The 18692-nt window shown below is 43.8% G+C and overlaps 1 protein-coding gene across 1 annotated transcript; it reads left to right on the top strand.

The window, feature by feature from the left end:
• The first annotated feature begins 15185 nt into the window (after nucleotides 1-15185).
• LOC109875902 (tumor necrosis factor) lies at nucleotides 15186-18404 on the top strand. Its single transcript, XM_020468340.2, has 4 exons — nucleotides 15186-15602; nucleotides 15994-16018; nucleotides 16385-16444; nucleotides 16896-18404. The coding sequence occupies exons 1-4, from the start codon at nucleotides 15435-15437 to the stop codon at nucleotides 17369-17371; spliced, it is 729 nt and encodes a 242-aa protein (XP_020323929.1). The 5' UTR covers nucleotides 15186-15434; the 3' UTR covers nucleotides 17372-18404.
• The last annotated feature ends 288 nt before the right edge of the window (nucleotides 18405-18692 follow it).

Below are 18692 nucleotides of genomic sequence, written 5' to 3'. Positions count from 1 at the left end.
CCCCCTGTATATAGCCTCCACATTGACTCTGTACCGGTACCCCCTGTATATAGCCTCCACATTGACTCTGTACCGGTACCCCCTGTATATAGCCTCCACATTGACTCTGTACCGGTACCCCCTGTATATAGCCTCCACATTGACTCTGTACCGGTACCCCCTGTATATAGCCTCCACATTGACTCTGTACCGGTACCCCCTGTATATAGCCTCCACATTGACTCTGTACCGGTACCCCCTGTATATAGCCTCCACATTGACTCTGTACCGGTACCCCCTGTATATAGCCTCCACATTGACTCTGTACCGGTACCCCCTGTATATAGCCTCCACATTGACTCTGTACCGGTACCCCCTGTATATAGCCTCCACATTGACTCTGTACCGGTACCCCCTGTATATAGCCTCCACATTGACTCTGTACCGGTACCCCCTGTATATAGCCTCCACATTGACTCTGTACCGGTACCCCCTGTATATAGCCTCCACATTGACTCTGTACCGGTACCCCCTGTATATAGCCTCCACATTGACTCTGTACCGGTACCCCCTGTATATAGCCTCCACATTGACTCTGTACCGGTACCCCCTGTATATAGCCTCCACATTGACTCTGTACCGGTACCCCCTGTATATAGCCTCCACATTGACTCTGTACCGGTACCCCCTGTATATAGCCTCCACATTGACTCTGTACCGGTACCCCCTGTATATAGCCTCCACATTGACTCTGTACCGGTACCCCCTGTATATAGCCTCCACATTGACTCTGTACCGGTACCCCCTGTATATAGCCTCCACATTGACTCTGTACCGGTACCCCCTGTATATAGCCTCCACATTGACTCTGTACCGGTACCCCCTGTATATAGCCTCCACATTGACTCTGTACCGGTACCCCCTGTATATAGCCTCCACATTGACTCTGTACCGGTACCCCCTGTATATAGCCTCCACATTGACTCTGTACCGGTACCCCCTGTATATAGCCTCCACATTGACTCTGTACCGGTACCCCCTGTATATAGCCTCCACATTGACTCTGTACCGGTACCCCCTGTATATAGCCTCCACATTGACTCTGTACCGGTACCCCCTGTATATAGCCTCCACATTGACTCTGTACCGGTACCCCCTGTATATAGCCTCCACATTGACTCTGTACCGGTACCCCCTGTATATAGCCTCCACATTGACTCTGTACCGGTACCCCCTGTATATAGCCTCCACATTGACTCTGTACCGGTACCCCCTGTATATAGCCTCCACATTGACTCTGTACCGGTACCCCCTGTATATAGCCTCCACATTGACTCTGTACCGGTACCCCCTGTATATAGCCTCCACATTGACTCTGTACCGGTACCCCCTGTATATAGCCTCCACATTGACTCTGTACCGGTACCCCCTGTATATAGCCTCCACATTGACTCTGTACCGGTACCCCCTGTATATAGCCTCCACATTGACTCTGTACCGGTACCCCCTGTATATAGCCTCCACATTGACTCTGTACCGGTACCCCCTGTATATAGCCTCCACATTGACTCTGTACCGGTACCCCCTGTATATAGCCTCCACATTGACTCTGTACCGGTACCCCCTGTATATAGCCTCCACATTGACTCTGTACCGGTACCCCCTGTATATAGCCTCCACATTGACTCTGTACCGGTACCCCCTGTATATAGCCTCCACATTGACTCTGTACCGGTACCCCCTGTATATAGCCTCCACATTGACTCTGTACCGGTACCCCCTGTATATAGCCTCCACATTGACTCTGTACCCCCTGTATATAGCCTCCACATTGACTCTGTACCGGTACCCCCTGTATATAGCCTCCACATTGACTCTGTACCGGTACCCCCTGTATATAGCCTCCACATTGACTCTGTACCGGTACCCCCTGTATATAGCCTCCACATTGACTCTGTACCGGTACCCCCTGTATATAGCCTCCACATTGACTCTGTACCGGTACCCCCTGTATATAGCCTCCACATTGACTCTGTACCGGTACCCCCTGTATATAGCCTCCACATTGACTCTGTACCGGTACCCCCTGTATATAGCCTCCACATTGACTCTGTACCGGTACCCCTGTATATAGCCTCCACATTGACTCTGTACCGGTACCCCCTGTATATAGCCTCCACATTGACTCTGTACCGGTACCCCCTGTATATAGCCTCCACATTGACTCTGTACCGGTACCCCCTGTATATAGCCTCCACATTGACTCTGTACCGGTACCCCCTGTATATAGCCTCCACATTGACTCTGTACCGGTACCCCCTGTATATAGCCTCCACATTGACTCTGTACCGGTACCCCCTGTATATAGCCTCCACATTGACTCTGTACCGGTACCCCCTGTATATAGCCTCCACATTGACTCTGTACCGGTACCCCCTGTATATAGCCTCCACATTGACTCTGTACCGGTACCCCCTGTATATAGCCTCCACATTGACTCTGTACCGGTACCCCCTGTATATAGCCTCCACATTGACTCTGTACCGGTACCCCCTGTATATAGCCTCCACATTGACTCTGTACCGGTACCCCCTGTATATAGCCTCCACATTGACTCTGTACCGGTACCCCCTGTATATAGCCTCCACATTGACTCTGTACCGGTACCCCCTGTATATAGCCTCCACATTGACTCTGTAGGTACCCCCTGTATATAGCCTCCACATTGACTCTGTACCGGTACCCCCTGTATATAGCCTCCACATTGACTCTGTACCGGTACCCCCTGTATATAGCCTCCACATTGACTCTGTACCGGTACCCCCTGTATATAGCCTCCACATTGACTCTGTACCGGTACCCCTGTATATAGCCTCCACATTGACTCTGTACCGGTACCCCCTGTATATAGCCTCCACATTGACTCTGTACCGGTACCCCCTGTATATAGCCTCCACATTGACTCTGTACCGGTACCCCCTGTATATAGCCTCCACATTGACTCTGTACCGGTACCCCCTGTATATAGCCTCCACATTGACTCTGTACCGGTACCCCCTGTATATAGCCTCCACATTGACTCTGTACCGGTACCCCCTGTATATAGCCTCCACATTGACTCTGTACCGGTACCCCCTGTATATAGCCTCCACATTGACTCTGTACCGTACCCCCTGTATATAGCCTCCACATTGACTCTGTACCGGTACCCCCTGTATATAGCCTCCACATTGACTCTGTACCGGTACCCCCTGTATATAGCCTCCACATGGACTCTGTACCGGTACCCCCTGTATATAGCCTCCACACTGACTCTGTACCGGTCCCCCTGTATATAGCCTCCACATGACTCTTGTACCGGTACCCCCTGTATATAGCCTCCACATTGACTCTGTACCGGTACCCCCCTGTATATAGCCTCCACATTGACTCTGTACCGGTACCCCCTGTATATAGCCTCCACATTGACTCTGTACCCAGTACCCCTGTATATAGCCTCCACACTGGGACTCGGTACCGGTACCCCCTGTATATAGCCTCCACATGACTCTGTACCGGTAACCACCCTGTATATAGCCTCCACATTGACTCTGTACCGGTACCCACCCCTGTATATAGCCTCCACATTGACCTGTACCGGTACCCCCTGTATATAGCCTCCACATTGACTCTGTACCGGTACCCCTGTATATAGCCTCCACATGGACTCTGTACCGGTACCCCTGTATATGCCTCCACATTGACTCTGTACCGGTAACCCCCTGTATATAGCCTCCACATGACTCTGTACGGTACCCCCTGTATATAGCCTCCACATTGACTCTGTACCGGTACCCCCTGTATATAGCCTCCACATTGACTCTGTACGGTACCCCCTGTATATAGCCTCCACATTGACTCTGTACCGTACCCCCCTGTATATAGCCTCCACATTGACTCTGTACCGTACCCCCTGTATATAGCCTCCACATTGACTCGTGTACCGGTACCCCTGTATATAGCCTCCACATTGACTCTGTACCGGTACCCCCTGTATATAGCCTCCACATTGACTCTGTACCGGTACCCCCCTGTATATAGCCTCCACATTGACTCTGTACGGTACCCCCTGTATATAGCCTCCACATTGACTCTGTACCTGGTACCCCCTTGTATATAGCCTCCACATTGACTCTGTACCGGTACCCCCTGTATATAGCCTCCACATGACTCTGTACAGGTACCCCCTGTATATAGCCTCACATTGACTCTGTACCGGTACCCCCTGTACTATAGCCTTCCACATGACTCTGTACAGGTACCCCTGTATATTAGGCCTCCACATTGACTCTGTACCGGCCCCTGTACTTAAGCCTCCACACTGACTCTGTTACCGGTACCCCCTGTATATAGCCTCCACATTGACTCTGTACGGTACCCCCTGTATATAGCCTCCACATTGACTCTGTACCGGTACCCCCTGTATATAGCCTCCACATGCTCTGTACGGTCCCCTGTATATAGCCTCCATACATTGACCTGTACTGGTACCCCTGTATATAGCCTCCACATTGACTCTGTCACCGGACCCCTGTATCATAGCCTCCACACTTGAATCTGTACAGGTACCCCTGTATATAGCCTCCACCTTGACTCTTGTACGTACCCCCTGTACTATAGCCTCCACACTGACTCTGTAACAGTGGACCCCATGTATATAGCCTCAAACATTGACTCTGACCGGTACCCCCTGTATATAGCCTCCACCACTTGACTCTGTACCGGTACCCCCTGTATATAGCCCTCCACACTTGACGCTGTACCTGGTACCCCCTGTATATAGCCTCCACATGGACTCTGTACCGGTACCCCCCTCTGTATATAGCCTCACATGGACTCTGTACCTGTACCCCCTGTATATAGCCTCCACATTGACTCTGTACCGTTACCCCCCTGTACTAGCCTCCACATGACTCTGACCGGTACCCCTGTATATAGCCTACACATTGACTCCTGTACCGGTACCCCCTGTATATAGCCTCCACATTGACTCTGTACCGGTACACCCTGTATATAGCCTCCACATTGACTCTGTACCGGGTACCCCTGTATATAGCCTCCATATGACTCTGTACCGGTACCCCCTGTATATAGCCTCCACATTGACTCTGTACCGGTACCCCCTGTATATAGCCTCCACATTGACTCTGTACCGGTACCCCCTGTATATAGCCTCCACATTGACTCTGTACGTACCCCCTGTATATAGCTCCACATTGACTCTGTACCGGTACCCCTGTATATAGCCTCCACATTGGACTCTGTACGGTACCCCCTGTACATAGCCTCCACACTGACTCTGTACAGGTACCCCCTGTATATAGCCTCCACACTGACTCTGTACCGGTACCCCTGTACTATAGCCTCCACACTTGACTCTGTACAGGTACCCCCTGTATATAGCCTCCAACATTGACTCTGTACCGGTACCCCCTGTATATAGCCTCCACATTGACTCTGTACCGGTACCCCCCTGTATATAGCCTCCACATTGACTCTGTACCTGGTACCCCCTGTATATAGCCTCCACATTGACTCTGTACCGGTACCCCCTGTATATAGCCTCCACATTGACTCTGTACCGGTACCCCCTGTATATAGCCTCCACATTGACTCTGTACCGGTACCCCCTGTATATAGCCTCCACATTGACTCTGTACAGGTACCCCCTGTATATAGCCTCCACATTGACTCTGTACCGGTACCCCTGTATATAGCCTCCACATTGACTCTGTACCGGTACCCCCTGTATATAGCCTCCACATTGACTCTGTACCGGTACCCCCTGTATATAGCCTCCACATTGACTCTGTACCGGTACCCCCTGTATATAGCCTCCACATTGACTCTGTACCGGTACCCCCTGTATATAGCCTCCACATTGACTCTGTACCGGTACCCCCTGTATATAGCCTCCACATTGACTCTGTACCCCCTGTATATAGCCTCCACATTGACTCTGTACCCCCTGTATATAGCCTCCACATTGACTCTGTACCGGTACCCCCTGTATATAGCCTCCACATTGACTCTGTACCGGTACCCCCTGTATATAGCCTCCACACTGACTCTGTACAGGTACCCCTGTATATAGCCTCCACATTGACTCTGTACCGGTACCCCTGTATATAGCCTCCACATTGACTCTGTACCGGTACCCCCTGTATATAGCCTCCACATTGACTCTGTACCGGTACCCCCTGTATATAGCCTCCACATTGACTCTGTACCGGTACCCCCTGTATATAGCCTCCACATTGACTCTGTACCAGTACCCCCTGTATATAGCCTCCACACTGACTCTGTACAGGTACCCCCTGTATATAGCCTCCACATTGACTCTGTACCAGTACCCCCTGTATATAGCCTCCACACTGACTCTGTACAGGTACCCCCTGTATATAGCCTCCACACTGACTCTGTACAGGTACCCCCTGTATATAGCCTCCACACTGACTCTGTACAGGTACCCCCTGTATATAGCCTCCACACTGACTCTGTACAGGTACCCCCTGTATATAGCCTCCACACTGACTCTGTACAGGTACCCCCTGTATATAGCCTCCACACTGACTCTGTACAGGTACCCCCTGTATATAGCCTCCACACTGACTCTGTACAGGTACCCCCTGTATATAGCCTCCACACTGACTCTGTACAGGTACCCCCTGTATATAGCCTCCACATTGACTCTGTACCGGTACCCCCTGTATATAGCCTCCACATTGACTCTGTACCGGTACCCCCTGTATATAGCCTCCACATTGACTCTGTACCCCTGTATATAGCCTCCACATTGACTCTGTACAGGTACCCCCTGTATATAGCCTCCACACTGACTCTGTACAGGTACCCCCTGTATATAGCCTCCACACTGACTCTGTACCGGTACCCCCTGTATATAGCCTCCACACTGACTCTGTACAGGTACCCCCTGTATATAGCCTCCACACTGACTCTGTACAGGTACCCCCTGTATATAGCCTCCACACTGACTCTGTACAGGTACCCCCTGTACATAGCCTCCACACTGACTCTGTACTGGTACCCCCTGTATATAGCCTCCACACTGACTCTGTACCGGTACCCCCTGTATATAGCCTCCACATTGACTCTGTACCGGTACCCCCTGTATATAGCCTCCACATGACTCTGTACCGGTACCCCCTGTATATAGCCTCCACATTGACTCTGTACCGGTACCCCCTGTATATAGCCTCCACATTGACTCTGTACCGGTACCCCCTGTATATAGCCTCCACATTGACTCTGTACCGGTACCCCCTGTATATAGCCTCCACATTGACTCTGTACTGGTACCCCCTGTATATAGCCTCCACATTGACTCTGTACCGGTACCCCCTGTACATAGCCTCCACACTGACTCTGTACAGGTACCCCCTGTATATAGCCTCCACATTGACTCTGTACCGGTACCCCCTGTACTTAGCCTCCACACTGACTCTGTACAGGTACCCCCTGTATATAGCCTAAACATTGACTCTGTACCGGTACCCGCTGTATATAGCCTCCACATTGACTCTGTACCGGTACCCCCTGTATATAGCCTCCACATTGACTCTGTACAGGTACCCCCTGTATATAGCCTCCACATTGACTCTGTACCGGTACCCCCTGTATAAAGCCTCCACATTGACTCTGTACCGGTACCCCCTGTATAAAGCCTCCACATTGACTCTGTACCGGTACCCCCTGTATAAAGCCTCCACATTGACTCTGTACCCCCTGTATAAAGCCTCCACATTGACTCTGTACCCCCTGTATATAGCCTCCACATTGACTCTGTACCGGTACCCCCTGTATATAGCCTCCACATTGACTCTGTACCGGTACCCCCTGTACATAGCCTCCACACTGACTCTGTACAGGTACCCCCTGTATATAGCCTCCACATTGACTCTGTACCGGTACCCCCTGTATATAGTCTCCACATTGACTCGGTACCGGTACCCCCTGTATATAGCCTCCACATTGACTCTGTACCGGTACCCCCTGTATATAGCCTCCACATTGACTCTGTACCGGTACCCCCTGTATATAGCCTCCACATTGACTCTGTACCAGTACCCCCTGTATATAGCCTCCACACTGACTCTGTACAGGTACCCCCTGTATATAGCCTCCACATTGACTCTGTACCAGTACCCCCTGTATATAGCCTCCACACTGACTCTGTACAGGTACCCCCTGTATATAGCCTCCACACTGACTCTGTACAGGTACCCCCTGTATATAGCCTCCACACTGACTCTGTACAGGTACCCCCTGTATATAGCCTCCACACTGACTCTGTACAGGTACCCCCTGTATATAGCCTCCACACTGACTCTGTACAGGTACCCCCTGTATATAGCCTCCACACTGACTCTGTACAGGTACCCCCTGTATATAGCCTCCACACTGACTCTGTACAGGTACCCCCTGTATATAGCCTCCACACTGACTCTGTACAGGTACCCCCTGTATATAGCCTCCACATTGACTCTGTACCGGTACCCCCTGTATATAGCCTCCACATTGACTCTGTACCGGTACCCCCTGTATATAGCCTCCACATTGACTCTGTACCCCCTGTATATAGCCTCCACATTGACTCTGTACAGGTACCCCCTGTATATAGCCTCCACACTGACTCTGTACAGGTACCCCCTGTATATAGCCTCCACACTGACTCTGTACCGGTACCCCCTGTATATAGCCTCCACACTGACTCTGTACAGGTACCCCCTGTATATAGCCTCCACACTGACTCTGTACAGGTACCCCTGTATATAGCCTCCACACTGACTCTGTACAGGTACCCCCTGTACATAGCCTCCACACTGACTCTGTACTGGTACCCCCTGTATATAGCCTCCACACTGACTCTGTACCGGTACCCCCTGTATATAGCCTCCACATTGACTCTGTACCGGTACCCCCTGTATATAGCCTCCACATTGACTCTGTACCGGTACCCCCTGTATATAGCCTCCACATTGACTCTGTACCGGTACCCCCTGTATATAGCCTCCACATTGACTCTGTACCGGTACCCCCTGTATATAGCCTCCACATTGACTCTGTACAGGTACCCCCTGTATATAGCCTCCACATTGACTCTGTACCGGTACCCCCTGTATATAGCCTCCACACTGACTCTGTACAGGTACCCCCTGTATATAGCCTCCACACTGACTCTGTACCGGTACCCCCTGTATATAGCCTCCACACTGACTCTGTACCGGTACCCCCTGTATATAGCCTCCACACTGACTCTGTACCGGTACCCCCTGTATATAGTCTCGTTATCGTTATTATCACGTTATTTTATTGTATTGCTTTTTATTATTAAAAATATATATATATTTGATAAATATTTTCTTAACTCTATTTCTTGAACTCCGTTGTTGGTTAATTAAGGGCTTGTAAGTAAATCATTTCACTTTAAAGTCTGCACTTGTTGTATTCGACACACGTGATAAATAAAGTTTTTGATTTGACAATTATGTTCATGATTTCAAGACCAGCTTTTAAATAGAGTTTGAATAAAGGCCACGAAAAATGCTTTGATGGTTCAAGTTGATTCAAAGCTAGTCGGTAAAAATATGGGTCTTCCCCTTGTTCTTATGTGTGAAGGTGACGCTCTCTCTTTGTCCTTTCATATTGTCAGATTAGTCACCTAGAAATGCCCCACCTTCATCCGCCGTTTCACCTTTCTGGTGAAGCCCACCTCCTCAGTGGGTAAACACCTCTGCAGTGTTCCAGCCCAGTGGTGGCCTTGATGTGGTTGGTCTGGAGCAAAACCACACGGTAGAATGCATGTATTACTACATTGATGAGGAAAATATATGTATTTAATCCATTGGAGAATAAATATAGAAAAAGGGGAAGGGGTCTGAATATTTTCAGAATGCACTGTAAGTTCTCACATGCAAATTTCCTCATTTGCCAAATATGGGCCAAAAGATACGTGTCATGGCTGCTGTTTGTAATGGTGTATCAGTCACTTCCTTCCGTCTCTTTAACTAGGCCAAGCACACAGGGGGAAGGGGGAGGGGGGGGGGGAGTCCTCATCAAATTTTAAGTCACCATCTCCCCTCCTCTCTAAGTATTTAATGCAAATATATATAAGGCATGAGATATACTTATTTTCTTATTTATTTATGAATTAATCATTTATTTTTATAATCTATATCTTTGTATAGGGGAACTATAAGAAATAAAACATTTAACTTTACTATGATATAACGTTCTACACCATTGCTGACCGTAAAGTGTGATGTTTTGTGTCCATATTAGGACTGCCACAGTGTCATCCTTTTCTGTTTTGCCTCATCCATCTCGTTTAATAACTGCAGTTACTCAGTGTAGAATTCAGAGATTATACTATAAGTGTATGTAGTATTCAGAGATTATACTATACGTGTATGTAGTATTCAGAGATTATACTATAACAGTGTATGTAGTATTCAGAGATTATACTATAACAGTGTATGTAGTATTCAGAGATTATACTATAACAGTGTATGTAGTATTCAGAGATTATACTATAACTGTGTATGTAGTATTCAGATTATACTATAAGTGTATGTAGTATTCAGAGATTATACTATAACTGTGTATGTAGTATTCCGAGATTATACTATAACAGTGTATGTAGTATTCAGAGATTATACTATAAGTGTATGTAGTATTCAGAGATTATACTATAATAGTGTATGTAGTATTCAGAGATTATACTATAACAGTGCATGTAGTATTCAGAGATTATACTATAAGTGTATGTAGTATTCGGAGATTATACTATAACAGTGTATGTAGTATTCCCGAGATTATACTATAACAGTGTATGTAGTATTCAGAGATTATACTATAAGTGTATGTAGTATTCAGAGATTATACTATAATAGTGTATGTAGTATTCAGAGATTATACTATAACAGTGCATGTAGTATTCAGAGATTATACTATAAATGTATGTAGTATTCAGAGATTATACTATAACAGTGTATGTAGTATTCAGAGATTATACTATAACAGTGTATGTAGTATTCAGAGATTATACTATAACAGTGTATGTAGTATTCAGAGATTATACTATAACAGTGTATGTAGTATTCAGAGATGATACTATAACGGTGCATGTAGTATTCAGAGATTATACTATAACAGTGCATGTAGTATTCAGAGATTATACTATAAGTGTATGTAGTTTTCAGAGATTATACTATAAGTGTATGTAGTATTCAGAGATTATACTATAAATGTATGTAGTATTCCGAGATTATACTATAACAGTGCATGTAGTATTCAGAGATTATACTATAAGTGTATGTAGTATTCAGAGATTATACTATAACAGTGTATGTAGTATTCAGAGATTATACTATAACAGTGTATGTAGTATTCAGAGATTATACTATAACAGTGTATGTAGTATTCAGAGATTATACTATAACAGTGTATGTAGTATTCAGAGATTATACTATAACGGTGCATGTAGTATTCAGAGATTATACTATAACAGTGCATGTAGTATTCAGAGATTATACTATAAGTGTATGTAGTTTTCAGAGATTATACTATAAGTGTATGTAGTATTCAGAGATTATACTATAAATGTATGTAGTATTCCGAGATTATACTATAACAGTGCATGTAGTATTCAGAGATTATACTATAAGTGTATGTAGTATTCAGAGATTATACTATAAGAGTATGTAGCCTCGCTACTTTTTACTGTCTTTTTACTGATTTATTTCTTTACTTACCTATTGTTCACCTAATACCTTTTTTGCACTATTGGTTAGAGCCTGTAAGTAAGCATTTCACTGTAAGGTCTACTACACCTGTTGTATTCTGCGCACGTGACAAATAAACTTTGATTTGATTTGAAGTGTATGTAGTATTCCGAGATTATACTATAAATGTATGTAGTATTCAGAGATTATACTATAACAGTGCATGTAGTATTCAGAGATTATACTATAGGTGTATGTAGTATTCAGAGATTATACTATAAGTGTATGTAGTATTCAGAGATTATACTATAGGTGTATGTAGTATTCAGAGATTATACTATAGGTGTATGTAGTATTCAGAGATTATACTATAAATGTATGTAGTATTCAGAGATTATACTATAGGTGTATGTAGTATTCAGAGATTATACTATAGGTGTATGTAGTATTCAGAGATTATACTATAAATGTATGTAGTATTCAGAGATTATACCAGAAGTGTATGTAGTATTCAGAGATTATACTATAGGTGTATGTAGTATTCAGAGATTATACTATAGGTGTATGTAGTATTCAGAGATTATACTATAAATGTATGTAGTATTCAGAGATTATACTATAAGTGTATGTAGTATTCAGAGATTATACTATAGGTGTATGTAGTATTCAGAGATTATACTATAACAACGTGAACAAAACCCAAAGGTCCATCATCAGAAGTCTCCGCAGTAAAGATGATAAATAGCGACTGTGTATTATATCAATGAAATAATATATTTTGTACATTTGTGACACAGTTACTCAGATGCCTGTCAGTTTGTGTTTGTGTGTGAATGTTAGCAATTTATTTTCTTATTCACAATAAAATCCCGATGTGAGTCAGTGCCTCAGAAGCCCACACAAAAGATGGGATTTGGAAAGGAAGTGTTGTCATCGAACATTACTTAACATATACATACGCAGGTAGAATATGTCAATAAAGAGCTATATTTAGTGCCTTTTGTATTTTTAGTGTGAGGATGTTTTAAATAGATGAGTACTAATACTGAGTTAGCAATATAATGTCACACACAGGATGGAAACAGGAACCATAAACATCCCATGTGACCTCGGAACTACAATCTAACAGAAATCAATACTAATTTACACGAGTCATTCATTTAACAGATTGCAATTTCATACTGTTTTGTCTGTATGAGCAAAATCTTAAGATACTAAACAAGGTATATCTACACTATATCACGCATCGTATGGTGTATATATATATCTATTATGTTCAATAAAAACATATTTTACAACAAATAAATCACACACACACACACACACACACACACACACACACACACACACACACACACACACACACACACACACACAGACACACACACACACACACACACACACACACACACACACACACACACACACACACACACACACACACACACACACACACACAAAAAAAACATTGACGTAAACAGCCGCTCAACAGCCGCTGGAGAATGTGTGCTATAGATGTCACTATATAGGTATTGAAGCTCACTGTTAAATTCAAATCTCCCTGTCATCATGTCTAGGCCAATATGACTCCGATCAAGTTGATTTTCAAATTTTTCATTGAGATTGGAGGTACACAACACACACCTCCCCGCCTCTCGTCATGAGCCGTCTGTTACGGAGATCCACATACCAGATTTGTTGTTTTTTACAGGATCAATAGCAATTGAGTTTTAAGAGTATTTCTTGCAGCTACCGAGCTCAAATACATCAGATGAATTACAACACTTCCTGATTAAAGCTTATTACTTCCTGTGTGTTTTCACCATCTTATTCTGAGACACTGAAATATAAATGCTTCTTTCTTTTTTTTTGGTATCACTTTTTCCGTATATTTAACGTCTGAAAGAGGGGTGTTTTACATGTTGGATAATGTAATCCACTTTCATTATGAATAGACTGTGCTGTTATATAAAGGGGAAACATCCCACTGCCATAACACCTTCCCCCATCTTTCTTTCTTTCACATCCTTCTCTCCCTCCATACCTTTGCTAATCTGTGGGTGAATGGGCTCTGTCACTCACACAGTACAGCGCTGAGTGTTGTCGAGACGTTGGCCCCGTACACACTTCAAGTTGTACACAACTGATGTACAATGCATTCGGCACAACAGTTGTGATACAACGAAGAGTTTCTCTGCAAAAAAATAAATAAAATGACTACGTAAGTGTTGTGGAGACACTGTACACACCGGTTGGGGGGGGGGGGGGGGGAATATTGCAGACAAACTCTTATTATTTCTGTGAAATATCTGTGAAATATCACAACCATTGTGTCAAATGTGTTGTAGGCCTACATTAGTTGTAGTACGGGATCAGTGAGAGGCCAAATCTAGTGCAGATGCACGGTGCAATTTCATTTCCAGTTCAGTGGAAAAAACATGAAACATGAACGGCCAAAGAGAGAGAGAGAGAGGGACAACTTCAAAAGCTGTAATCACTGCCAAAGGTGCTTCAACAAAATACTGTGTAAAGGGCCTGAATACTTATGTAAATGTGATGTCATTTTTTTTGAACATTTGCCGAAATTTCTAAATCTGTTTTTGCTTCGTCATTATGGGATATTGTGTGTAGTAGATTGAGGCGGGAAAAAAAACTATTTAATCCATTTTGGAATAAGACTGAAACTTAACAAAATGTGGAAAAAGTCAAGAGGTCTGAGTACTTTCCTGAATGCAGTCAGTGAAAAATGCAACATTAAACATAATGAAAATGATACCATTGCAGAGAGCAGCCATGACACATCTTTCTTTGTTCATATGGCAAGCGAGTATGTTTGCTTGTGAGAATGTATAGTCCAAATTAACATACAAGTGTACTTCAGCATAAGTGATAATTTACATACACAAACACATTTACTTTCATTCTTTATATATATATATATATATATTAAAAAATACATAATACTAAAATGATACCACAACATTGTCTGTTGCTCAATAGACTGCTTTGTCCTTAAAACCAGCCACCAGTGCTGATACTAATGGACATGCAAAAGATGAAGGCAGAAAATGTAAACGCCAAGAAAGAGGGACAAGAAAATCCCATAAAGTAAAACCCAATATGGAACAGAGTAAAAAATGAAGTTTGAGAGATACGCTTTGGTGTCACTTGAGATATGTGTGTGAGAGAGAGTTAGTGAAAGATAGCTGTGTGTGCATGCAGGGTTTTTCGTTTTGTTTATTAGGATCCCCAGTAGCTCTTGCATGCAATAGCTACTCTTCCTGCGTGTGGGTGTGAAACTTTTTTTTTTTCAAAGTGTGAAAAACGCCACAGGTTCCCCCAGCCATTACACCAGTCCCCATGCCTCCTCCCCTCAACTCTCTGTTCCTCTGCTTGCCTCCACTCTGACTGACATCACTGGAGTTTCCCAGAAGCTACATGTGTATATAACACCAGCGCTCAGAGTATCAGCCCATGAAACACAGCAGGAGCAACACTACCTTCAAAACAACCTCTAATAAGACTGCTGGAGTTTAGCACTACATTTTTATACAAACTTCTAGACCGCAAAAGAGCTGAACTGGTACTTGAACTCTCTTTGAATACTGCCTTGGGTTAAGTAGGTAAAGGAAGTTTCTACTCCGGGATCCGCAGAAAAGCTCTAGTAAAACGATGGAAGGTGATTGCAGCAGAGTGACAGTGGACTTGGAGAATGGCCCTGTGTCACCGACCGTGACCCTGGTACGGGAGAAGTCCACACGACGGTGGAGGCTGTGTGGTGCCCTGCTGGCCATGGCGCTGTGTGTCTCAGCTGCACTCTTCTTTACCTGGCACACCAAGGTGAGAATATACATCCTATTATATCTTATCTTTTATCATCATTTATCATTTATTATTAAATTATTATTAATGGCACAATGTCTAGTGAAATCGATCTGGATCTGAACTCATTTGATGTGCTAAGAGTATTTCATCAGCAATTTCATCGAATAAAAATGTACTTTCATTTTACATTTATTTTTTACCTTGCAATTATTTATATGTATTTATACAGCTATACAGCTATATCACTATATATCTAGGCATAACTTTTGCATTTATTTGTATCCTCTGTAAACCTCTGTATGTCTCTGCATTAGCTCGGTATATTTCATATCTCCTGTTGAGCATCGATATGAAACCTGATCGCAGGACTAACTCTTTCTTTTATCTCCGTTTCGCGTTTCCTCAGAAACAAGATCACTTCGAGAAAGCTGGTGAGTTCATATCCCTTTTTTCTGTCAGGTTCTACTGCAATATATATATTTATATGTGTATATATAGATATAGATATATATTTATATATATACATGCATATGCTGCTACTCCCTTGACAAAGGGTGCATTCTAAGGGTGCATCCTATTTGTATTTTAGTGCACTACATATGACCAGAGCCCTATCGCCCCCCCTCCTATCGGCCCTGGTCAAAAGTAGTGCACTATATAGGGAATATGGGTGCAATTTGAGATACATTCTTGCAAGCTCTTAAAAACCTCTCACACGTGTAGTTGGTTTGAGAAGATTCCCAGCTTGTGAAGATGTCACCGTTTCTAAATCTCCATCTCCTTCCTTCCCTCCTCAGAAATTCAGCATACCCTGAGACAACTCTCTGGAAACAGAAAGGCTGCCATTCATCTAGAAGGTAAGAGCACACTATATCCAGGAATGCCTGTCTGTACCCCCTAAATAATACCCTATTCCCTATTATAGTGCACTAGTCTTGACCAGGGTTCATATGTAAAAGGGATCGAGTGTCATTTGAGACACATTTCAGCACAAAAGCGTTCGTCATTTCAACAGTAGAACTGGAAAGAACTTCTCTGCATGTTGAATAGTCTGGAAACACACTATGTAAATGTAGTATATGCAAATCAATTCACACTTGACCCTTGACCTTGAAATGGGATAAGATGCTGTGAATGAATCAAGCCTGTTTGACATACGATATAAGTCAAGACATAACCTTCATCTCTTTTTGAAACTGCTCATTTACAACTTGCCTCAATAGAAGGTGTGTCGTAGTGCTCCATGAGTCAATATCTACAGTGAATTATATTCATGTCCGACCTCTCTCTCCTCCCTTCCCCTTTTAGGTGAATACAACGCCAATGGTGATTACAAGTCCTCAGTGGAGTGGACACATGACGAGGGCCAGGGATTCTCACAGGGGGGTCTTAAACTCAACAACAACGAAATTGTTATTCCCCAGACGGGCCTCTACTTTATCTACAGCCAGGTCTCTTTCCACGTCAGCTGCAAGGCCGACCCCAAGCACCCTAACAACCAGGACATGGTTCACCTAAGTAACACGGTCACGCGCTGGTCCCCAAGCTACGGCACCGAAGACAACAAGGAGTACCAGACGCTGCTCAACTCCGTACGCACCGTGTGTAAGAAGTCTTCCAACAGCGAGGCTGCGAGTGAAGGAAAGTGGTATAATGCCGTGTACATGGGAGCAGTGTTCAGCCTGGAGAAGGGAGACAGGCTCCGGACAGTCACAGAGAACAGGCTTCTGCCCCATCTGGAGAGTGGTGATGGGAAGAACTTCTTTGGCGTGTTCGCCTTGTAAAGACAGACAAAAATGGCTGCCGACAGAGGGGAAGGCTACGTCCCAAATGCCAACCTATTCCCTACACTTTTTTGACAAGAGCTCTATGGGTGAATTATATACAGGGAATAGGTCACCATTTGGGATGCAGGCCACAGTGTGGAGGGAAAGATTCAACTTTTGGAGGGTGGGGGGGAGCTAATTACATGAGGAATATACGGGAAGGCTACCTGATAGGAGTCACAGGGCGTTTCATCTATTGAAGTTGACTGAGATTAAGACATTGTTGTTTTATGTTAAAGCCAATGCTTTTATACTCTTCTGTCAAAGATGAGGAATCATAGCCTGGGTACCAGTCTGTTTGTGCCATCATGCCACTTCTTGCCAGCCGTTGACATGCCAAACATTGGCTTGCACGACAGCATGGAGTAGTCGAGAGCACAAACAGATCTGGGGACCAGGCTAGAGGAATTATACCAACCTATATAAACTGTAGCAGTTTATATATCCTTGGGGTTTATTGTACAACAGATGTGTTGCCGTGGTGTTACCACAGCAGCATATTTCTATAATGTTAAAGTACTATGTACTTGAACTAGTGTTACTCTCAGAACCTGCTGCTGAACTGCCACCCACAGCACCCAAACCCAACCGCGCCATATCCTTTTACCCGAAGGAATTCTGACGACGATTCCACGTATTTTTAGCATTTTGATATACGCTGCTAGATCTTATTGAAAAGTTAAAATACGTTTCTAATTGATTCTGAATTAATCATGTCTCTCTCTTTTTATTATTTATTTTTATTAATATAGCTATTATTATTTATTATTTATTTGTTCATTATAGTTGTATTGTTGTCTAATAATAATAATAATGTTATTTAAATGGAATTTGACCATATTTATTTAATTTATTTAATTTATTTGAAGTGTCTAATACCTAATTGTTATGTTATTTAATTGCATTTTATAGAGTCATTTTTATTGTATTCATTTATTTAACTTGTGCTGTTGAGTCAATATCTCAATAAAATTATACAGAAAGGACAAAACTTTTATTGTACGTGAATCAATTATGACCATTCATGAACAGTTTAATGCAACATTGACTTCACTTAACGATAGTAACTATTTAGAGATTCTACAGCAAACGCTGTATTGGATTATTGGATTGGATTTTTTAAGTATTGGATCTTTTACAAAAGGAATTTCATAACTGGTCAGATGATCGTACTCTGAGCGTCTTTAACTGATGCTGAACTGGTTCTAGCACTGGGAAAAACCTTGTAAATCGTGATCGAGTCATAGTAGCTATTTCTATCAGCACAACTTCCTAAAAA

The sequence above is a fragment of the Oncorhynchus kisutch genome, linkage group LG14, assembly GCF_002021735.2.
Source record: "Oncorhynchus kisutch isolate 150728-3 linkage group LG14, Okis_V2, whole genome shotgun sequence".
Classification (NCBI taxonomy): domain Eukaryota; kingdom Metazoa; phylum Chordata; class Actinopteri; order Salmoniformes; family Salmonidae; genus Oncorhynchus; species Oncorhynchus kisutch.
This window is presented reverse-complemented; position numbering and strand designations above follow the sequence as displayed.

Coding starts and splice junctions, on each gene's coding strand:
- LOC109875902 (XM_020468340.2), top strand. CDS start 15,435: ATGGAAGGTGATTGCAGCAGAGTGACAGTGGACTTGGAGAATGGCCCT. Junction 16,019..16,384: donor AGATCACTTCGAGAAAGCTG/GTGAGTTCATAT, acceptor TTCCCTCCTCAG/AAATTCAGCATACCCTGAGA. Junction 16,445..16,895: donor GGCTGCCATTCATCTAGAAG/GTAAGAGCACAC, acceptor TTCCCCTTTTAG/GTGAATACAACGCCAATGGT.